This window comes from Myotis nattereri, assembly GCF_964212035.1.
Source record: "Myotis nattereri genome assembly, chromosome: 12".
NCBI lineage: Eukaryota > Metazoa > Chordata > Mammalia > Chiroptera > Vespertilionidae > Myotis > Myotis nattereri.
This window is the reverse complement of record NC_138087.1, coordinates 80,958,050-80,980,687: the sequence shown is the minus strand read 5'-3', so window position 1 is coordinate 80,980,687 and position 22,638 is coordinate 80,958,050. Positions and strand designations below refer to the sequence as shown.

General features: G+C 66.4%; 1 protein-coding gene across 4 annotated transcripts; it reads left to right on the top strand.

The window, feature by feature from the left end:
- Nucleotides 1-306: 306 nt before the first annotated feature.
- Nucleotides 307-21,841, top strand: FAM163B (family with sequence similarity 163 member B). 4 transcript variants are annotated; one of them, XM_081103320.1, is made up of 3 exons: nt 1,710-2,056; nt 20,741-20,856; nt 21,445-21,841. In XM_081103320.1, the coding sequence occupies exons 2-3, from the start codon at nt 20,764-20,766 to the stop codon at nt 21,838-21,840; spliced, it is 489 nt and encodes a 162-aa protein (XP_080959446.1). In that variant the 5' UTR covers nt 1,710-2,056; nt 20,741-20,763; the 3' UTR covers nt 21,841. The 4 variants fall into 4 exon arrangements, with proteins under 4 accessions (XP_080959449.1, XP_080959446.1, XP_080959448.1 ...); XM_081103323.1 differs by lacking the exons at nt 1,710-2,056; nt 20,741-20,856 and adding an exon at nt 307-418 and having other exon boundaries at nt 21,459-21,841; XM_081103322.1 differs by lacking the exon at nt 20,741-20,856 and having other exon boundaries at nt 21,431-21,841.
- Nucleotides 21,842-22,638: the final 797 nt, after the last annotated feature.

Genomic DNA, 22,638 nt, shown 5'->3' with positions numbered 1-22,638 from the left:
TGGCTGGCTGGCATCTCTCGCCCCGGCTCTCGCTCTCCCCCTCTCTCTCTCCTTATATGGAATTTCTGCTCACGTCGCCATCGTTTTCCTGGGCTGGGAGAATGCGGGAGGTCTGGAAGGAGGGTGTTAGGCGCGAGGGTCTGGGACGCAGTCCAGCCCGCGTCTGGTCGGCTGCCCCTCAGCCGGACGTGATCCCCCGCACACCCGGCCCGCCCGGGTCTGTCTCCTCGGATCGCTGAGGGGACTGGATGAGGCAGGGACGGAGGGCTGTGCCTTGTGCCTGGAACATGCGGGAGTGATGTTTATCAGGAGATAAGTGTCTGGTGGAAGCGGACTGCGCACAGTTGTTAGTGAGTCAGGCCCAGCCGCCACCTGACTTAATCATCGGCTTGGAAGGGATGGAGAGGCCCAGGGGCAGGTGAGGTGCTGCCTGGCCTGTGAGCAGGAAACTCCAGGGTGGAAGGGACCTGGATAACTCCCCTAGATAGTGGCCCTCGTTAGGGGACCCGGCAGGGGAGGCAGCCGGCCGGACGCTGGCGTCTGTGTTTGGTTTGCGAGCACGCACCCTTGGGGCCCTGTGGTGTGGCTCGGAGCTGCTACCCTCTGCCCTCAGCCGTCTGTAAGGACGGAGTGGGCTCCGGGCAGGTCGCTCTCCGCCCTCTGCCTGCCCTCACTATTCCCAGCTTTAGAATGGGGGTAGGCAGCAGGCTCTTCCTGCCGGGCCCAAGGGGCTGTCAGAGAGCGCAGGGACACGTTCACCGCGCCAGGCCCGGGTCCCAGCGCCTCACGTGCGCTCACTCAGAGCCTTTTAAACCGTTTCTTAAAAATACATTTTTATTGATTTCAGATAGGAAGGGAGAGGGGGAGAGAGATAGAAACATCAATGATGAGAGAGAATCATGGAACGGCTGCCTCCTGCACGCCCCGCACTGGATTGAGCCTGCAACCCAGGCCTGTGCCCTGCCCTGACCGGGAATCAAACCGAGACCTCCTGGTTCATGGGTCGGCGCTCAGCCGCTGAGCCACACCGGCCAGGATAGAGCCTTTCAAATTCCAGATCTTTCTCAGTCCAGGTTCCTGTGGCTGTAGCCTCCTGGGTGTCTGCAGGACAGGGGTCCCTCACCGCGTCCGGGGTCACTCACTCCTGTCGGGGGAAAGGACCTCGCGTTAAAACCTCTCCCTGGTACCAGCCCCCACGTGTCCCTGTGACTTCCTTCCCCATGGATGTCCCGCGTGGTCCCCAGGCGGCCACCAAGCCCCAGCACCCCCACCCCATGCCAGCCCAGGGCGGAACAGCTCTGCCTCTTCTCTGCCTGCTCTGTGGTTGCTAACCAAGCGACGGGGGTGCCAGATAGAAGCGAGCACTTGGTGAGCCCTCCTGCTGCGCCGGTTGAATTTCATGCTCCGACCAACCCTCCAGGCTCTGCTATGGCGCACTGGAAACCCTCCGAGAGCGGGGCCGGCTCGGGGTCGCGCGGTGGCTAAGCGGCCGCACTTCAGCCAGCCTCACTCCACATCTCGGCCTGGAACCCGAGCGCCAGGGAGGCGGGCGAGGGGCTGGGGCGGGCGGGGGGCGGCGCCCCCAGGCCCGGGAGGTCGCGCAGCCCCGGCCCCGCGCGGCGAGTCGTCAGCACCAGGGACAGCTCCCGGGCGGCACAGCAGCCCCCGACGACGAAGGCGCGCGCGGGACAGCGGTGCGCGCTCCCCGACCTGCTCGGACGCGCGCCTCCCCGCCTGCGCGCGCCCCGCGCCGGGGACTGGGCTGGAGCCGCGCGCTGCTCGCAGGGAGCCTGCCCGGGTGTCCGGAGCCGCGGGCGCAGCCGGAGCTGGCAGGGGGCTCCCGCTGGGCACACACTCATTCCCGCCGGCCTCCGGGACCCCCACAGCGCCCGCCTCGCCCGTCCGCCCCAGCCGGCGCCGCAGCCCTGCCCGGGGCAGGAGCCGCCGTTTCTAGCGGTTCGCTGCCTGGGCATCGCTGCCTGGGACCGAAGCCGGACGCCCCGTTAAGTGCACCCAAGTCCTCGCGGCCGGGGCAGCACCGTTCCCATGGTTGAAGGTAAGGACCGCGGGCTGTGGGGCGGGGAGCAGAGGGTGCAGGCGGGGCAGCCCCCAGTCGGTGCCCACCTCGCCTGGAGAGCTCAGGGCAGCCTGCCTGGGGCTGCCTGGGCCAGCGCCACACGTCCCGGCTCGGGCTCCCTTCAAGTGCCCCCTGTCCAGGAGGCTGTGGACAGAGACGAGATGGGCAGCGAGGACCTGAGGGAGAGGCCGGACACCCACTGTGCCCAGGGACCCCTCCTCGTTCCCTGGCATGAGGGCCAGTGGGAGGGAAAGTTTCCCAGAGCAGCCCGGCCCCTCTTCTCTCTGCTGCCAGGAGCCGAGCCCCTCCAGTGACCGGGCCGTGCCTTCTGCCAGGGGAGCCCCTGAGGGAGGGGGCAGGGGCCCCGCTTGCCAGAGGGGGAAACAGGTTCGGGAAGTTTGGTCACTTGCCCAAGGTCACACAGCCAGCAAGTGGCAGAGCTGGCCTCAGGCAGCGCCCGCGGCCGCCCCTCCCGCCCACGCGTGTCTGTGAGCTGAGGCTGTGGGGTGGGGGGCACCAGGCTGCCGTTTGGTTCCTCCCGCCAGGAATGAAAAGACTCCAGACACCAAAAATCCAAACACAGGTGCCTTCCCCACTCCCGGCTCTGCCGTCTCAGCCCACTCGGTGCCCTGTAGTCCGAGGCCAGGGCCTGCGTGAGCCCGTGTGGGCCTGCCCCTGTGCCTGGCTGCACGGCAAGAATCTCGGGGGGCAGGTTTGCTGACCTTCCCGGAGGGACAGGGGCGTCCCGGGGGCCTCGGCCCCAGCAGTGATCCTGTGGGTGTTGCCAGGAAGCTGGCACTCAAGAGAGCCAGAGGGGCCGTCCCCCGCCCCCCAGCCTCCACCCCTTTCCCCCCCCAACCGGCGCTGCCCCAGCCAGGCCAGGCTCGTGGGGGTCCCAGGCCCCATGAGAACTTCCAACCTCCAGAAAGTTGGGACTTGCTAGGAGAGCACAGCCGCCGCCTTCCCATCCCCCCCCCCCCCCCGCCCCCTTCTAGGCCCTGAGGCGGGCCCATGCGACCAGCTGTCTTCTTACCTGAGCAGGTGGCGCAGGCACCTCTGGGCCCGAGGAGGGGTGTCTACGCCTCAGGGCCCGGTGCGAGCTTTCTAACCAGCTCGGGTGCTGGGACCCGTGAGAAAGCCATCCCCGCCGAGGCGGGGCGCCGGCAGCACGGGGTTTGTTCACCCGCCTTCGGCCGTGGCCTGCTGAGCACCTGCGTGCCGGGGCAGGAAGACACGGGTGATCCTGGTGGCCCGGAGGCTGCTGCGTGCCTGTCTCCCGGCAGCTGAGTGTCCTCGGGGCTGACTGGTCTGGATTCCCCTGGAACGCTCGGAAATGACTTCCTGAAGGATCTGGGGGTCTGGGAAGGACCCCCAGGATTCCCAGCCTCGGTGCCCCCGGATGCACGGGGCAGAGGGGTGGGGCCTCCCTGGAGCAGCTGACCTGCTCAGAGCACCGGCCCCAGGAGCGTCCCAGAGGGGACGGCTTCAGGCCCCTGACACCCGCAGCTTATGCCAGCACAGTTGTGGGCATGAGCAGGGCGCTGGGGACAATGTGGGCACAGCTGGTGCAGCTGAGGGGTGCCCCCTTTCCCTGCACCGTGCTGGGCGGCCTTGCACCAGTCCCTCTCCCAGTGACGGTGGGTCACAGGATGCCCCCTGGGCATATGGAGTGGGAGGGGTGGTGGTGGAGGCGTGCGGCGGGGTCGTGAAACCGCGACTGCAGGTGCGGGCTCTGGGTGAGCCGCCCGGCCCGGCCGACCCGGGGGTTTCATGGCACCGGGAGCCAGCCCCCCCAAGGCCTCTGTGTCTCTGCCACGGGGGGCTGCTCCACAGAGCGAGGCAGCGAGATCCAGCGAGGAATGACGAGCGCGCTCAGGAGGGGCCGGGCGGGCGGAGCTTTGGGCGAGATTATCCGTCTCAGTGAATTACAGCGGCTCCGGGGCTCCGGGCGGGAGGCCGGCGGGAGGGCGGGAGGCGGGCAGCGAGGCAGCGCTGGTCCTGTTCTCCACGACCCCCGCCCTGTTCTCCGCGACCCCCCGCCCTGTTCTCCACGACCCCCCGCCCTGTTCTCCGCGACCCCCACCCTGTTCTCTGAGACCCCCGCCCCGCCACTGTCTCCCACAGCCCGTTCCCATCTGTGCGCCAGGAAAAAGGCAGTTTGGGGGGGGGATGTTCCCTGGGGCAGCCGCTCAGCCTCCACATGTGCAAAAACAGGGGTGCTTCTGCCTTCCCCACGGGCATAGGGCAGGCCCGCGTGGGGCGCCCAGAGACACCCGCCCAGTGGGGCGTCCGGCGCCGGTCCCGGAGGCCGTGGGGCTGTTTCCTGCGGTGACTGGCCCTTTGGGTGTGTTCTGCAGGGGACTCGACGAGCCCCATCGCCCACGCGGGCAGGCCTCCCCCCGCCGAGCACGGAGGCTCCCCGCTGGGTGCACTCGGCTGTCTGTTCAAAGCCCTTCGTTCCCTTTGGGATTGGGCCCGACCCGGCTTCAGATGGGGCTGCCTGAGGTGGGGGCGCTGCAGGGGGCCCCTGGGGGAGGACTCAGGCACGGCTGCTTTGGGCTGTGGGATCCTGGGCCGTGGCTCCCGGGCTTTGAAATGGGGACTGTGGCCCTACTGTCTGGGGGCCCTGGAGGATTAAGAAACAATCTTGGGGAGAGCCCTGGGGCCTCAGGAGCATGTGTGTGGGGATCATACGAGGCGAGGCTTGCAGGCCGGTAGGGACAGGGACCACAGGCAGTGGGTTCTGGGAGGGACGGGCCAGATCTGGCCTCGGGAGATGGCCCCGGGCTGCAGCCTGGAGGAGAGCAGCGGGGAGTGAGGCTGGAGGCAGGGAGGTTGGGAGGAGGCCGCTCCGGTCAGAGGGACACAGCGGGGCCTGGGCCAGTGTGAGAGGTGGGCTGGGACAACGGAGCAGCCGAGGCAGGGGTGTCGGGGTGATGGGAGCAGCCGGGATGCTGAACCAGTGTTGCTTCTGTAACACACCTGGGCACGGAGCCCTGGCAGATGCCCACCCGGCCAGAGGCGGGGGCATGGCCGCTGCACAGGGGGCCGAGCACAGGCGGTGGTGACGCAGCCCCTGAGGAGGTGGGCCTCGAGGGGCGCTTCCTGTTCCCGCAGCGACCGTGTCAGAAGTCTGATCACACCCTGGCTGATGTGCCTGTGCTCTGGGCACGAGCCTGCCCTCCTCGGGGTCCCACGGGAGGGGCCTGGCCTGGGAGGGGAGAGGGGAGCCAGTCCCCGCACCTCTGTGCTTGGCCTCCCGCTGGCGGAGGCAGAAGCAGTCTGGCCGGCTAGGGGGTCAGCTGGAGGCTGGTCCAGGCCTGGGCGCGGGTCTCAGAACGAGCCAGGCTCCGGGGCTGCGGCCTCGCTGCCATCTCCCCTGGCGGCTGGGACAGGTCAGCAGTGTGACCGAGTGGAGGAGGGCCCAGCAGCCTTTGGGGGGTCCAGAGCCACGGCTCTGTCCGCGCTGTGTGCTCCCAGCCGGTTACTCAGCCTCTCTGGGCCGTGGGTTCTTCGTGCGTTAATGACAATAACAGCATCCGCCGTGGGACTGCCAGCTGGCCGGCCGCGGAGGGGAGCCCCGCACGCTGAGCCCGGGGAACCTCTCTTCCAGGCGCACTTCCTGGCTTGGCCCAGTGGCCTGGGCTGCCCCAGACAAGCAGGTACCCCCACAGCGCGGGACCACCCGGCTCCCCGACCGCCGCCTGCGTCTCGGCGCTTCCCAACCAGCCGGGTCCCCGGTTGGTTTCCGCCTCAATGTCAGGCGACCCTCTCGGCTGGCCCGGCCTGGCGCTGGCCTGGGGTCGGGCCTGGGTCCCCAGAGAGTGGTCCTCTGTCTTGTTATTATTATTGTTATTACTGTTGTGGTTATTCGCTGTGTGTAGGTGCACAGACAGTGTGAGAGTCAGTCGGCCACAGGCCGGCTACTCCGGGGCGGGCTGCGGCCTGGCAGGCGGCGCCCTGGGAACCGGCCGGGGGTGCAGGTTCCCGGCCCCACCACCCCCTCGGCCTGACGGGCTCCGGGCTGAGTCCCGTGCTCCGTGAGGTTGGAGACCCTCCTCCTGGAAACGGGCCCGACAGGAAGCAGAGGCAGGGCTGCCGCGGGCCAGGCAGTGGACGCCGCCTCCATCGCGCTTACACCTTTAATCCGTGCCCATGGCGCTTTCATAGGTTTATCGGCTCCTAACACCACGACGGCGCGCTGGCTGTGCTGGTCCCCACAGAGCAGGTGCCCGGGGGCCCGTGGTGCCACCCCCGTGCTGGGCACGGTGCCACGGCTCCTCTGCTCCATCCCCCGGTCCCTTTGTGATGGAGCCTGACCGTCCTCCCGTCTGTGTCCCTGCACCGTGTCAGACACAGGCAGGAGGCCGCCCGTGGCGGGCACCGCGCAGCTTCTGTGGAAGGTCCTCGGACGCGACCCCCACAGGGAGGGGCGATGGGGCAGCACTGGCGGCCAGGGTGCGAGCGGGCCAGAGCCGTTCCCAGGGCCTGTCACCTGGCTGCGAGGCGGCAGCTCCGGATTCGGGGGAAGGCCCCTGGAGGTGGGGTTGGAGCCAAGCCCGGGGCCGGAGCGGCCGGTGTTTCCGCCATCGCTGGGGTGCGGGCCGCGGGCCGCTGGCTTTGGTTGATCGCCAGTGGCCCCTGAAGATGCCCCCGCCGTTGCCACCTCCCTGCCTCCTGGGAGGTGGGGGACCCGGCAGGGCCTTCCTGGGCTCTCATGGCCTTTGAGGCCCAACCTGTGTTGCGATGGAGGCTGGTTTCCCCAGGTGTGGCCCTCACTCCATCCGGGGGTCCCCCTGCCAGGCTTATAAAGGCTCCCCCACCCCTACTCCAGAACCCACTCCGCCTGCTGGCCCTGCCTCGGCTCACCAGCGCGCCAGACGGGGCTGCAGCCCCCGCACCCCGCTCGCGTGGGCTCCCAGTCTTCTGCTGGAGCGATGGCGCGAGGCAGGAGCCAGGCTGGGCCGCCCTGGGGACGGGGACGACGCAGTGGGACCCAGTGGCGGGGGTAGGGGGGGGAGGAGGGGCAGCCAGAGAGCATCTTTATTTTTTTAAATATGTTTATTGATTTCAGAGAGGAAGGGAGAAGGGGAGAGAGGTAGAAGAAGCATCAATGATGAGAGAATCGTTGATCGGCTGCCTCCTGCACTCCCCACATGGGGGATCAAGCCCACAACCCAGGCATTGCCCTGACCAGGAATTGAACCCGTGACCTCTTGGTTCGTGGGTCGATGCCTGAACATCCGGGAACTTCCCTGAGACAAAATAAAGATGCTCATTTGTCCGGTTCAAAGGCAAGCGCCCGGCCCGGGCCCTTGTGCCCCGAGGGGAGACCTCCTGCCCCATCGGCCACGGCTCCCGGGGCCCAGCAGACCCAGGGCCGGGCCCACAGGCCTCTCCAGAAGATTCTCCCCTCGGCACCGGGAGCTCCCGCCTCTGAGAGGCCTGCTTCCCGGGCGGGGCGGGGGGGGGGCGGGAGGACAGCGAGAGTCCACGCGGCACCAGGGGACCCCTGCTCGCCGCTCGCGCTTCCGGCCTCACCTGGGCTCCGAGCTCGGCTCACACACTCACTGTGCAGAGGCGCTGGCTCCGGGCGAACCATTTACAAAATTAAAAACATCGGGACTCGCATCCCAGCTCGCGGAGCTGCCCACACGAGCGCTCCTCTAATTACTGAGCAGGTTCCTATTGAGACGGAGCTTTCTGTGTTGCGACGCGGGGCCTGAGTAACCGCTCTGTGGGCGATGTTACTGCCCCTGCGCCGCGCCTTGTTGTCTCCGCACGCCCTTTCCTTCTGGAAGCATCGCCCTGAGCAGGAGGCTCAAGGGTGGGGGAGGCGTGGGGGAGGCCAGGGGGAGGCGAGGGCGGGGGCAGGGGGGCAGCAGAAGGGACAGGCTCTGGCTGAGGACCCCTGGGCCGGCCCAGCCCCCAACGGCTCCTCCCTGTGCCCTCGTGTCCCGGCCACAGCTGCGGGGCGGGCGTGAGGACTCATCACTCATGGAGGAGCCGGACGCCGGGCACTAGCGTGGCACAGGGACCGGGGCCTGTGGGTGGCACGAGTGGAGGTCGGGTCCCTGCTGGCCTGTGCAGCGGGCGGTCAATATGCACCTAAAACCCGTCCCGCTGAGGCTGGACCCAGGCCCCCTGGGTGGAACCGACGCTGTCCACGCGCCCCCCCCCCCCCCCGCACTCGCCTCTCCCGTCCCTGCCCGGTGTGTGTGCTTCTGGAACACTCTGAGACCCGCCCCCTGTGGACATCCCGCCCGAAAGACCCCCCGGGCTCGTGCCCGCAGGAAGAGTCCCGAGCCGGTCCCCTCCCGGGAAGCCAGCCCGTGACGCCCTCGGCCCCGTGGCCGCCGGCGTGTGGCTTGCCCCATGGGTCTCCGTCTGCCACGCGGCAGCCGGGGGCGCCTCGCCGAGGGCACCTGTTGGCTCTGTTCAGTGCTGAGCCCCGCCTGGCACCGCGCCCGGCACCGCGCCTGGCACACGGGGCATTTGGCAGATGTTTGTCAGAGTCTGTGCCGCTCTGCGGGCGGCCTCTCCTGCCGCGGACGCGGTGCCTCCACCCGCCTCTTGCTGGACAGACCCGCCGTCGGGGTCTCCCCTCCCAACAGCCAGAACCTCCTCGGGGAGGGGCGCCGAGGGCTCTAGCGTGGCAGGCGGCCCGGGAGGCGGCGGGTCCTCCGCCAGCTGCAGGGGTGGCACTGTCAGGGCGGCTCCCGGCTCCTGGCCGGGCCTCCGGGGGTTCGCCCCGCCATTCCTCATCGCCAGGAGGACCAGGTTTGAAACGATTGTTTACTCTGCAAGACGCCTTTCAACAACACGTCCACGCCCACGTAAAAATGGCCGAGCCCATTAAAAAGACGTAAATTGAGATAAAACAAGTGGTTTCAGGCAGCGTCCTCGCTGGAACCCGGGCCACCCAACGCTGCTCAGGCGGCTGAGTGCCCAGACGTGTCCGGTGCTGATGCCGGGTCAGCGGCAGGAGAGCCTCGCGGAGAGCGGAGCGAGAGGGGGGCCTGTGTGAGCTCCCCCCCACACCCCCACCCCCACCCCCACTGCGGGGTGGTCCCGCCAGGCCCTTGGGACAACCAGCTGCTTGATTCACCTTTGCCCCCGTCATCCACTCTTCATTCACCGTCAGCAACACACATGCGCACATGCGCACACACACACATTCCCCCCCCACACACATATTCCCGCACATGCACACATACACATTCCCACGTGCACACACATTCCCGTACACACACACACATTCCCGCACACACACGCACACACACATTCCCACACACATACACACAGTTTCCGCACACACACACACACACACATTCCCGCACACACACACACATTCCCGCACACACACACACACACACATTCCCGCACACACACACACACACATTCCCGCACACACACACATTCCCGCACACACACACACACATTCCAGCACACACACACACACATTCCAGCACACACACACACACTCCCGCGCACACACACACACACACACTCCCGCACACACACACACACACATTCCCGCACACACACACACATATTCCCGCACACATACACACACAGTTTCCGCACACACAGACATTCCCGCACACGCACACACATTCCCACGTGCGCGCACACATACACACACACATATACTCACACACATGCATATGTGCATGCACATGTCCGTACATGCGTGTATAGACACACACACACAAATACACACACAGCTCTGGGTGAGGGTGGGGCTGCCTGAATTTAGCAGGTCTGCCCCTTTCCCGCTCTGCCGGCTGCCATCTCCGGTCGGGGCGGGGGTTCCGGGTCCCCGTGCTGGCAGCCTCAGGTGGCGACACCAAAGGAGTCCTGGGACCTGGCACGGTGCCAGCAGCCGGGTTTTCACTCCGACCCGCCCGTTCCTGTGGCCCCACCCCTGGTCCTCAGGGCTCACCTGTGTGTGTGCGCGGGAATGTGTGTGTGTGTGTGTGTGTGCGGGAATGTGTGTGTGCGTGCGGGAATGTGTGTGTGTGTGCGTGTGCGGGAATGTGTGTGCGTGTGCGTGTGCGGGAATGTGTGTGTGTGTGTGCGTGCGGGAATGTGTGTGTGTGTGTGCGCGGGAATGTGTGTGTGTGTGCGGGAATGTGTGTGTGTGTGTGCGGGAATGTGTGTGTGTGTGTGCGGGAATGTGTGTGTGTGTGTGTGCGGGAATGTGTGTGTGTGTGTGTGCGGGAATGTGTGTGTGTGTGTGCGCACACGCGGGAATGTGTGTGTGTGTGTGGGAATGTGTGTGTGTGTGTGGGAATGTGCGTGTGTGTGTATATGCGGGAATGTGTGTGTGTGCAGGAATGTGTGTGTGTGTGCGGGAATGTGTGTGTGTGTGAATGTGCGCGTGTGTGTATATGCGGGAATGTGCGTGTGTGTGCACGGGGATGTGTGTGTGTGAATGTGTGTGTGTATGCGGGAATGTGCGTGTGTGTGCGCGGGAATGTGCGTGTGTGTGTGTGTGTGTGCGCGCGTGCGCGGGAATTGTGTGTGTGTGTGTATGCGGGAATGTGCGTGTATGTGCGCGGGAATGTGTTTGTGTGTGCGGGAATTGTGTGTGTGTGTGTGTGCGGGAATGTGTGTGTGGGTGTGTGAATGTGTGTGTGTGAATGTGTGTGTGTGTGAATGTGTGTGTGTGTGAATGTGTGTGTGAGTGTGTGCGCGCGGGAATGTGCCTGTGAACGGGGCAAGGACTCCTGTTTGTTGTTATTCATCACCTGAGGATACTGTCCACTGATTTCAGGGGGAGAGGAAGGGAGAGGGAGACAGAAACTTCGATGTGAGGGAAACACACCGATGGGTGGCCTCCTGCATGCGCCCCGACCAGGGCCCAGGGCCGGGAGGAGCCTGCCACCGAGGTACGTGCCCTTGACCGGAATCGAACCCGGGACCCTCTGGTCCCCAGGCCGACGCTCTAGCCACTGAGCCCAACCGGCCAGGGCAAGGACTCCTGTCTTCCCAACTCACAGGGCGGCTCACTCCGGGGGATGCTGCACCCCGAAACTCAGTGTAAACGGAGCTATAAAGACACGTTATGCTGAGCAGCGCTGCAGTCAGCCCGCGGGACCATGGCAGAGGCGGCCGCCGGCCTCGCCCTCGGTCCCTCCCCGCCTCCGGCCGCAGCCCAGCGCCCGGCCCCCCATCGCTGTCCCGGTGCCCGCATCCGCTGGCTCAGGGGAGCGCACCTCCTCACCTCCGCACAGGCAGCTTCCAGCTGTAGCCATGGAAACTGCCTGTTACCGTGTGAGCAGCGAAAACGTGTGTATTTTTGGCGTGTTGTTTTTTCAACCAGCACACGACTTCTCTTTGGCTTCCGCGCGCCTGTGGAGATAATAGGGGAGGGCAGGAGCCAGGTCGTCATGCAGCCCCTGCCTGTCACCCCCACTCCCTGCGCCCACGCCTCAGGGCTGGGGTGCCCAGTAGCAGAGCCCCTGAAGGGCCGCTGCCCCCTCAACCTGGGCCCCCCCCCTCCGCCCCCCGTGAGCAGAGGACTTCCCACACGGCCCCCCAGCCCACCACTCGGGTTGGACCCAAACCCAAGGAGGAAATAGGAAAATTGTGCTGCAACAGTGGATCCAGACAGCCTGCCTGGCCAGGCGCTGGGCCGGGGGCCCCGTCCCCCCAGACTCTGCAGCCAAAACAGGGAGACGGTGCTCGCGCTGGTCTTCATCCACCTGCATTTGGGGAGGGTTTTCTGCTGACAGAGGACGCTGCCCTCCTGCCTCCCGGCTGCCAGTGTTTCCCGGGCAAAGTCTGCGGTCACTTTTGTCTGGGACCCTCTGCATGTTCTGTGTCCATTTTTTCTGCTTTTTAGACGTTCTTCTTCTTCTTAGTTTTAAACAACTCGACTAGCGTGTCCCTAGCTGCTGTTCTCTCCGTTTTCTGTGGTGTTGGCTGATCGTGGAGGGCTTGGGGTCTGTGCCTCTGTCGTTTTCATCCAGTTTGGAATATGCTCAGCCGCTATTTCTTCAAAGTGCTTTTCTGCACCCCCTTCCTTTGTGGGTCCCAGCCACACACCCATCAGCCCCCCGAGGTTTACCACCGCTCACCGGAGCTGTGTTGGCTGCTTTACGCCTCGCTTTTCCCCGTTTCCTGTCACATGGTTCCTGCCGCTGTCTCTCAGTGCCTTGTCTTTACCCCTGCAGTGTCCTGTCCAGTGAATTTCGTCTTAGACATCGTAGCTTGCTTCCCTCTTTGTCTCCATACATTTGCTTCTGTTCTTTTTAACATCCCCTATGTGTCTCCTTACGCTGCCCGGGTTTTCCTGTCGTGTTTCGAACACGGGAGCGACAGGTGCGACTGTTGTAACGTCCTCGTGTGCCCAGTCCTGTCCCGTGGCCCACGAGGGTCCCGGCTCGGCGCCGGGGTGCGGGACGCGTTCAGTAAACGCACTTCCCCGGCCCCCGCGCGTCCTGGCGCCCCCCACGCCCTGAACCTGGACCGGGAGCTGCGCTCGCATCTCGGAGAGGAAGTTGCAAAGAAAAACGTTAAGTCAAGCGTCTGGAAGCTCTTAAAAGCCCAGTGGAGGGAGAGACAGGCCCGCCCTCCACGCCCCTGGGCTGGGGCTCGCCACACGCACCCACCCCCACTTGCCCAGGAACACGGGGGATGGGCAGGTGCAGGAGGCGGGGACCACGGGGCAGGACCTTCTCCCCATGATCAGGGGTTCAGTGCGGGCTTATCCAATGAATCCCCACCCGATTCCATCTGCCCGTATTGGGGCCCCTGTGCCCTGGCACTGTCCTGCCCCCTGGTGGCGGGAGGACTGCAGGAACATGGCACACCAGGCCTTGCCTTCATGGGGCTTGTGGTCTGACCAGTCCCTCCCGCGTCCAGGCAAGCGGGGGCGGGGAAAGAGAAGGCGTCAGCTTTGGGTGGCACCCCCAGCTCACCCCTGCTCCCCACTGTGACCATGCGGCCCCAGGAACAGCTCTCGGGGGAGCTGGCAGGGACGCGTGCTGCGTGGGTTGTCTCCCTCGTCTAGTCTCGGTTCGCCCCTAGAATGTGGGGGTGGGGTCATCGTGCCGAGGTGTGTGCGAGCCCCTCACACGGGCGTGGGGAGTGTGGGCGCGTCTCGCAGGTGGCCGCCTGTGGAAGTCACCCCGCCCACGGGAGTCAGGGCTAGCCCGCACCGCCGCTCTTATTCACCCCGACGTGTTGCAATGACGCCCGGAGAAAGGAGGGGCCCCGCTCCCCATCACACCCAGCCTCCGCCCACCCCACTGCCCAGCTCCGCCGGGTCCCGCTGGAAACCCTGTCTATTCCTCGACGGCTCACAGGCCCCGTGGTTCACTCACCCACTGTGCGCACCAAGCACCCACTGTGCGCCCTGCTCTGGGCGGGCAGCGGGACAGAGCAGTGAGCCACAGGCGCTGACCCCAGGGGCTCTCAGCGGGGCTCCGGGGAGAGCGTCTGGAAGGCCCTAGAACCCTGGAACTGAACGGCAAATGGCACAGCCCCGCGTGCTTTCTGGATCCCGAAATCTGAGCAGCTCCTCAAGTAGAGTGGGCCACAGAGGGGGCCGCCCGCATCCGGCTTCTGGACGCCAGCCCCCAGCCCCGCCCCACCCGGTGGCACCGACCCCCCTGCTCCGGGCGGGCACTTGGCCTCGGAACAGGGGCCGCAGGCCTGGCTGGCTGAGCTGGGCTGAGGACGAGCCCCAGGCAGACACTCCAGGAGGCCTGGGAACTGCCCCTGGGGCCGGGAGGGGGGGGGGGACGACCCTCCCCATCCCTCTCCCGTCCCAGCCAGCCCAGCCCCCTCCCAGCCCAGCCCCCTCCCAGCCCCCTCCCAGCCCAGCCCAGCCCAGCCCCCTCCCAGCCCCCTCCCAGCCCAGCCCCCTCCCAGCCCCAGCCCAGCCCCCTCCCAGCCCCCTCCCAGCCCAGCCCCAGCCCAGCCCCCTCCCAGCCCCCTCCCAGCCCCCTCCCAGCCCAGCCCCCTCCCAGCCCCCTCCCAGCCCAGCCCCAGCCCAGCCCCCTCCCAGCCCCCTCCCAGCCCAGCCCAGCCCCCTCCCAGCCCCCTCCCAGCCCAGCCCCCTCCCAGCCCCCCCCAGCCCCCTCCCAGCTCCCTCCCAGCCCAGCCCCCTCCCAGCCCCCCCCAGCCCCCTCCCAGCCCAGCCCCAGCCCAGCCCCCTCCCAGCCCCCTCCCAGCCCAGCCCCAGCCCCCTCCCAGCCCCCTCCCAGCCCCCTCCCAGCCCAGCCCCCTCCCAGCCCCCTCCCAGCCCCCTCCCAGCCCCCTCCCAGCCCCCTCCCAGCCCAGCCCCCTCCCAGCCCCCTCCCAGCCCAGCTCCAGCCCAGCCCCCTCCCAGCCCCCTCCCAGCCCAGCCCCAGCCCAGCCCCAGCCCCCTCCCAGCCCCCTCCCAGCCCCCTCCCAGCCCAGCCCCAGCCCAGCCCCAGCCCCCTCCCAGCCCCCTCCCAGCCCCCTCCCAGCCCCCTCCCAGCTCCCTCCCAGCCCAGCCCAGCAGCCCAGCCTCCCGTCTGTTTATCACCAGCCCCGGACCCGGGAGCCGCGGAGCGTGAAATGAGGAACAAATGTGGGGCCGGTCTAGACAGGAACTCGCGCCGGGGCTCCGCTTCAGGTAGCGGGGGGCTCGGCACCAGACGCGGGGCCCGTGGGGGAGAGCCCCCCGCGAGCCCCGGAGGCAGCGGACCTGGCCTGCACGCAGCAGCCTCGGTTTCCCCGGCTCGGGGGCTGCTTGTCAGTACGCGGATTTCAGGGTCCCGCGGGGATCCCCGAGGCCTGAGCTGTGTGGTTTCCCAGGCCCCCCGCATCCTGGGCTGGCGGGGTCGCTGCGCTATGAGCCGCCGGGGCGGCCACGCGGAGGGGCAGGGCTCGGTGACCGGGGGACAGAGCCTGCACTGAGCGAGGCGCTGAGGAGGGCGGGAGGGGGGCTGGGGGGGCCCCTCCTGAGGTCCGCGAGGCAGGGAGGGTGGCCGAGCTCAGGAGCAGAACAAATAGCGTCTGAAAGCGCACGCAGGACCCGCGGTCCCGATGGCGGCCGGCAGGGGCTTCTGCCCGGGAGGGGCCCGGGGGAGGCAGGTGGCGGGCGGGCGTCGGGCTGGGCTGCCAGGTGCTTCCTGCCCACGCCCTCCACCCCAGCACCACCCCAGTGGGTCGTCCTGCACAGCAGACACCTGGAGCTCGCTGTGCGGCCCCCTCCCCGCACCAGGAGACACAGGGCTATCAGAAGGGGCCTTAGCCTACCCTGGGGGGCGGGGCACAGAGGGCCCGTCTCACACCCCGTCCTGTAAAAATCCTGGGAGGGGACAGGAAGCAGAGCCGTTTATTAAGCTTTAAAACCCGTTATGGTCCCAGAGGCCCCGTTAGCGATTCGGCGAGACACTTGCCAAATTGTCTTGGCTGGCAGCATGGCAGGCGGCCTCCACCAGGCTGTCCCTGGGGCCTGCCCGCATCTCTCTGCCTCCCAGCCTTTGCCTGCCAGGATGGCTCAGATGCCGCCGCCTCCAGGAAGCCCCCCCAGCTCTCCCAATGCAGTGCCACCCTCTCCGGCTCGGAGTCTCAAAGCCCGGCTTCCCTCTCGGCTCCCGGGCAAGCAGGCACCCAGTGTTGGCAGCCCGTCCCCCCTCTGCCCAGCCTGGGGGTGCCCTCCTGATTTAGTGCTCGGATCCGCAGCGTTTTACATTCGTGATCCTCAGGCTTTGTCACACATCTCAGTCACGCAGACCCTTCGCGGGAAGGCCGGTTGAAGATGCCAGACTGGACCCTTCAAGTCCTGAGCGGTAGGAATTGCTGTCTGCTCCCTGCCGTGCCCGTGTACGGATAAGGAAACTGAGGCTCAGAGAGAGGCCTCGGACCCAGGGCCTTCCCCCACCTGTCTGTCCGCTTAGGATTGTCACCTCGGTGTCCAACTGAGCAGAGCGCCCTGGGCACAGGAAGGAGGTCTGAAAGGCCCGGCGAGGGCAGCAGGCTGTGGGAGTTGGGCAAAGGGCCTCTGGCCACTGTTGGTCCACTGGCTCACTGTACCAGGTCACGAGTGAATCACCTCTCCCGCCCCCTGCACTGGCTCCGCTGACCCCACTCAGGGCTGTGAGGCATGGCTCCTCCCAGCACGGGCTCCTTGACATTCTGTGCTGGGTGTTCAATCAGCCCAGGAGGTCTTCCTGGAGGAGGGGGCACATCCTGGGCCCTGATGTCAGGGTCGGCCCTGGCGTGGCAGGGGGAAGGGCATCCTGGAGGCGGGTACAGCAGGCAGAGGGGTGGCGGGAGGGTGGTGCCTCTGGAGGGCATGCTGCTCTCGGCTGTCTGGAGTTGACTGTGGACTGACGTCAGGCTGGGTACGCGCGTCTGCTGGCCGGGCCTGGGCCGGGCTGGCGCCTGCGGCGGGCGTCGCTGCCCTGGACGTGCATGTATCTGCGGAGCGAGGCGGAGACGCTCCAGCTGGACGGGCCGGGTGTCGGAGCCGTGGGCAGCTGCTGACAGCGCCGGGCGCCTGGCTGAGCCTGCACCTCCCCGCCAGGCTGCCAGCCTGCCGGCGCGGGAGACCCCCCTCCCCAGAGCCAGGCAGGGGCCTCTGCCCCAGACACTGCCAGTGCCCGCAGGGAGCTGACACGGCGTATAACCCGGGGGGGACACAGATGTTAACAGCGGCGATGAGCACAGCGTCCGCCGTCTGGCGGGATCCTGGACCGTGTCCCCGTGTCCCTGACGAGGCGGGAACTGAGGCGCAGAGACACCCTGCTCCACAGCAGAGCCGGGCTGGTTCTGGGGGTCCCCCCGGGGTGTCGGGGGGGGAGGCGCTGCACCCCCACACAGCCTCTGATCCCTGCGTGGCCCTGGTTTCTGTCAAGCTCATCGAGTCCTTTTGTCGGTGAAGTGGGGCCGTGATGATCTTTTGGGGGCTAAATAGCAGAAGCGCCTCGAGGTGACAGTCACAGGGGCGCTCTGCAGACTCGGGGAGGGAAGCAGAATCCCAGGAGTCAGGAGCACAGGCAGCCTGGCTTTCTCAGGGCCCCTGTGTCCCTCCTCCCCCGTCCTGGCCCAGCACCTCTGGCCTCCGCATGTGGCTGCGGCCGGAGCCCATGTCTGTACTTGCGTCAGGTGGCCAGCAGGGACTCACGTCCAGGCTGCAATGTCACCTCCGAGCCTGGGGTGCACGTCCGCCCTGACCTCGGGAAGCCGTGGCTAGATGGGCGGCAACCAGGTGCGTGGCTCAGGGACAGGACACGGAGGGGTGCTGGGCTGGCACCCCAAAACCATCGGCTGCACCCCTACAAAGAGGGCGTGGGCTGTGGGTGTGACATGCAGCAGAGGCATGGGCCCAGCAGGGGGAGCACGTCCTGCCCCCAGGAGTGATGGTGACCGCAGATCCGGCCTTGACCCTGACCTGGCAGCTACCTGGGCCCCACACCCCGGGGGTTGGTGTGAAGCCTCAGAGAGGGGGGCCTGCCTGACAGGGAGGGTGCCCTCTGGGTCCGGCGGCCCTGGGCTTCCGTGGCAGGCAGTGGCACGCGTGGCTCTCGGCTGGGATGGGACCGTTGGCGGGAGTGAGGCGCGGGGCCAGCCCGCCCTGACGGGGCCGGGGTGTGGCTGGTCCCTGGGATTGGCTCTGCCCTTCTCTGAGCCTCCGGCTCCTCCCGTGCAAAGTCGGGGCCCTAGTGCCTGTCCTGCCCCCCACAGCTGCCCGAGGACCAGGGAGGGGTGCCTGGGGGGTCATGCTGCCGCCTGCTCTCCCGCCCGAGTCAGGTCGAGGTGTGTGTGATGCCCTGAGCCCCACAGACAGGAGGGTGCACACCGGGCCCAGTGCTCCTCCCCGGTGCCTGCTCTGCTCTGCCTCCCCCTCGGTGAAGAGCAGAGACCTGCCCCCCCCCCGCCCCCTCCCCGCCCCCCAGCGTCCCCCGCCGGCCGCCTCATCCCACACCCAGCTCCCTGGACCGGCCGCGTCAGGCTGCACCCTCGGCAGGGCCGGCAGGCCAGCTGGCCTCAGCCGCCCCAGGGGCCGAGGCAGGTCTGCCCAGCAGGGCGCCCAGGAATGCGGGGGTCCCGGCTCCCACTGTCCATCTGTGTGGCCTCGCTGTGGGTCAGGCTGTCTGGTCGGCCCGCCTGTCTGCATGTGGAGCTGTCTGTGGGTCTGGCCGCCTTGTCTAATCACTCTGCGTCTGTCTAGGTCTGCCTGCCTGCCTGTCTGTCTGTCAGAGGTCTGGTTCCTGACCCAGCTTTGCCTCTGGTGCACAGCGTTGCCTGGCAACACCTTCCACCTCAGTTCACATCTGTGTCCCCCTCCATCTGCAACCAGGGGCCCGGGCGTCCTGCCTGGCCGAGCTCCCTCCCAGGCCACCTGACCCTGGCAGATGGGTCTGCAGGAACCACTACCGCCCACCCCGACCTCCCACACACCTTCCCTGCACCCCGTCCACTCGGCTCAGCACCCCCCCCCCCCAGACAGGACTCTCTGAGCAAACCCGTCTGTCAGTGATCCTCACACATCCCGGGGAAGGGGCACTCGGCCGGGTTCCAGCGAGTCCCTGGCAGGGTTTGTCCAGACCTTGCACACGTGCAGCCATGGAGCCCTTCATTGCACATTCCTGTCATCACCCGCAGTGGGAAGTCGCGGGGATGCCCGCCGTGGGGCCTGGCCGGGGACGGGCTCCCCCACGTGCGGCCGCTGTGGGAAGCAGCAGGCGGGGACCTGCAGGGACCCCGGGGAGACCCGAGTATCAGGGAAGACGTGGTCGCCCCAGGACAGACCACCAGGTGAGGGAGGGGCCGTGCAGAGAGTTTATGTGGAATGCTGCCTTTGCTTAAAAGGGGGGAAGGAAATAGGTATTTTCCTATATTTTCCAAGTACATTTTTATTGATTTCAGAGAAAGAGAGAGATAGAAACTTCAATGATGAGCGGGAATCATCACTCGGCTGCCTCCTGCACGGCCCCCGCTGGGCATGGAGCCCGCAACCCGGGCCTGTGCCCTGACTGGGAATTGAACCGTGACCTCCTGGTTCATAGGTCGACGCTCAACCACTGAGCCACGCCGGCCGGGCAATTTCCCTATATTTTTAGAAAGAAGCAATGGAAGGACCAACCCAGAATCCAGTAAAATCACCCTCTGGGCCAAGCTGAGGCCGGTGGAGGGGAGGGGTGGGTGGGAGGGCGGATGGGGGCAGGTTTGGGAGCAAGACCTGCCTGAACGCCCCTGGCTGTGCTCCTGACTCTGGAATCAGATGTTTTCTACAACTGAAAATAAAAACGAAACTGACGTTTGAAAAGGGAGGGGGCACCAAGTTGGTGGGAACACACTGGTGAGAACCATTTCAAGTGACTTTGGGATAACTTTTACTCTCCATCCCTAAGGGGGCGAGAACAGCAGCCTCCAAAAAGCAAATAAATATCAGACTCCACTCAGCGGACTTGTTAACAAACACGCTGGCCTGGCCACATGGATTTTTATTATTCTAGAGGCCCGGTGCATGAAATTCATGCACTGGGGTGGGGTGGGGGTCCCCTCAGCCCAACCTGTGCCCTCTCGCAGTCTGGGAGCCCTTGCCTAAGCCATCAACCGACACCCTTAGCGCTGCTGCGGAGGCGGTAGAGGCTCCTGCCACTGCCACTGAGCTCGCCAGCCATGAGCCCGGCTTCTGGCTGAGCGGCACTCCCCCTGTGGGAGCTCACTGACCACCAGGGGGAAGCTCCTGCCTTTGAGCGTCTGCCCCCTGGTGGTCAGTGTGTGTCATAGCAACCGGTCGTTCAGCCATTCAATCGATTTGCATATTAGCCTTTTATTATATAGGATGTAACAGGAAAATGCAAATAAGTAGTGAAGTGTGTGCCCTTATGAAAGAGGATTGTTACTGCAAGTCACAGAGAATCCAACTTGAACAAGTGAAATCCCTGCACACTCCCATTTTAAGTGGAAACACCAGTGTGACTCATGTCTTATTTTTCTCTTCCTACGAAATAATTTTTAAAAATATTCCCGTGCTGGCCGGTGTGGCTCCGTGGCTAGAGCGTCGGCCTGCACACTGAAGGGCCTCGGGTTCGATTCCCGGTCAAGGGCAGGTACCTGGGTTGCAGGTTCAATCCGCAGTGACCGGGTTCCCTTCAGGAGGCAACCAATTAGCTACCAAAAAAAAAAATGCTTTTTAAAACATGGGCTTAAAACAGTTTTTGAGTGTAAACCTAACGGTCAAAAAGGAATAGGTTTGGTTTTAAGAGAGAAGGTTCTGGAAATGGGCTGCACCAACAGCAGTGAGCTCACAGCTGGCGAAGGTGGCACGTTTTGTGTGACGTGTCCCTTGTCGCAGTGAAGAGCCGGAAAGAAGAGGGCTCGGTTATGTGACCCCGTGGGGTAGGGATATCGCAGAAGAACAGGCACCGCTACGAAACAGACAAGGGGGCCCTCGTTGGTGAAAGAGCGGCCTTTAAAACACGCGTTCAGCGGGGCTGCGGGCGGGTCCGGGTGCGAACGCACGCGCCGGCTGGAAGGGCGCCATCCACGTGAGCGAGAGCGCGAGGCCGAGCGCTGCAGGAGCCCCAGGAGCCGGGCTGGCCCGCATCCCCTCCCGCAGGGGTGGGGACCGGGGCTGGAGCGGGAGGCCGGCAGCCTGGTGCAGGCGCCCTGGCGTACCTGATCCCCACTGTCCACCCTGTGTGAGCCCGGCTGTGTGTGCTGCAGGCTGTTGATGGAGAAGGGGGCGGATGACAGCCGGGACCGTGGTCATCACTGGGGGCATTTTGGCGACTGTGATTCTGCTGTGCATCATCGCCGTTCTGTGCTACTGCCGGCTGCAGGTACTGGGGGCTGGGGGAGGGGCGCGGGGGGAGCCCCCACACATGCCGGGGCCCAGGAGGGGGGAAGAGTCGGGTCTGGAACAAAGTGCAAAGCAGACAGCCCTGCCCTGACTCTGCCTCGCACACAGAGCTCAGAGAGGGTGAGGGACTTAGCCCGCGGCACACAGCCAGCCCGGGGAGGGCAGAGGTGAGCCTGGGGCCCTGCTCTCCCTTCCCCACCCACACTGGGGCAGTCTGGGGGCGCGGGGGTGGAGCGCGTCTTTCTCAGGAAGGAGGGGAAGCCACGTGCAGGCCAGGGCAGCACACCCCGGTGCTCATGAACTAGGCTGAGGCCAGAGCCCTGGTGCCTCGGTTTCCCCACCTGCACCACGGAGGTGCTAGCTGCCTCTGCCTCCGGATGCTGTGCCGATGAACCGAGCGAACCCCTCCGGGCAGAGCTCAGAGTGCCCGCCCTGAGTGCGCTCCCGTGAGGGGTGGCGTGGGGACGGGGTCCGGGCCCTCCCGCCTGGCCCCCTTCCCCGCTGGGAGCGGAGGGAGGCGGGGGGGGGGTGGGGGGGAGCCCCGCGCTCAGCAGCTCTCTGCCCGCAGTACTACTGCTGCAGGAAGGAGGGGTCTGAGGAGGACGAGGAGGAGCCGGACTTCGACCCGCACCCGGGCCTGCCGCCGCTGCACTCCAACCGCCACCTGGCGCTGACCAACGGGCCGGCGCTCTGCCCCGCCGCCGCCGCCGGCCAGAAGGCCCCGCAGGCCCGCGCCCTCTGCCGCAGCTGCTCCCACTTCGAGCCGCCCGCCTTCTTCCTGCAGGAGCCCGACGACGAGGGCGTGCGCAACGGCGGCGAGCGCGTGGCCTACAGGGCCCTCAGCCAGGAGGACATGGAGCTGCCGCCCGCCGCCTTCGGGGGCCTGCAGCCACTCAACCCCAACCGCCTCTCGGCCATGCGGGAGGCCTTCGCCCGGAGCCGCAGCATCAGCACGGACGTCTGAGCCGCCCCTCTCCCCGCCCCTCCACCCCCACCCCGCCCGCCCCTCCACCCCCTGCCCCTCCACGCCCCTCCTGCCCACCCCTCAGGCCCCCGAGACCATGGAGGGGTCCCCGCGGCCCGCCCGCCTGGCCCCGGGCCCGGCCCCGTCTTCCTCGCATCCCTGTCATCGCGCGGCCCCACCCAGAGGGGGGTCAGGGGCTCAGTGCAGGGACAAGGCTGGTGGCCGCTGGCAGGGCGCGCGGGCCGGGCCGGGGCTGGAAGGGAGGCGGGCGTGATGCTGTGCAGGTGAGCCACAGCCTCCAGGTATCATGAGAGTGGCCTCCGTCTCAGCCCAGGCGCCTGGCCGGCCCTGCCGCTCCCCCCCTTCCGCCTCAGTCTACCCGCCTAGTCCGGATGGGGCGGCCGTGGCGACTCGGGCCTGCCACCAGCCTTCCCTGGCAGTTCTGGACCAACTCCTCTCGCCCTCCAACCAGAAACGGGGGGGCTCTCTCCTCCCCCCACGCCCCTGGCTTCAAGTGCCAGGCGGCCGACACCAGCTCAGCGGCTCTTTCTGCAGACCCCTAGAAGGGCAGTCTCAGGGGCGGCCGGCCTCAGGGATGCAGTCCCAACTGGCTTTTTAAAAAAATAATATATTTTTATTGATTTCAGAGAGGTAGGGAGAGGGAGAGAGAGAAACAGCAATGATGAGAGGGAATCATGGATCGGCTGCCTCCTGCACGCCCCACACTGGAGATCGAGCCCGCACCCCGGGCCTGTGCCCTGACCGGGAATCGAACCCTGACCTCCTGCGTCATAGGTC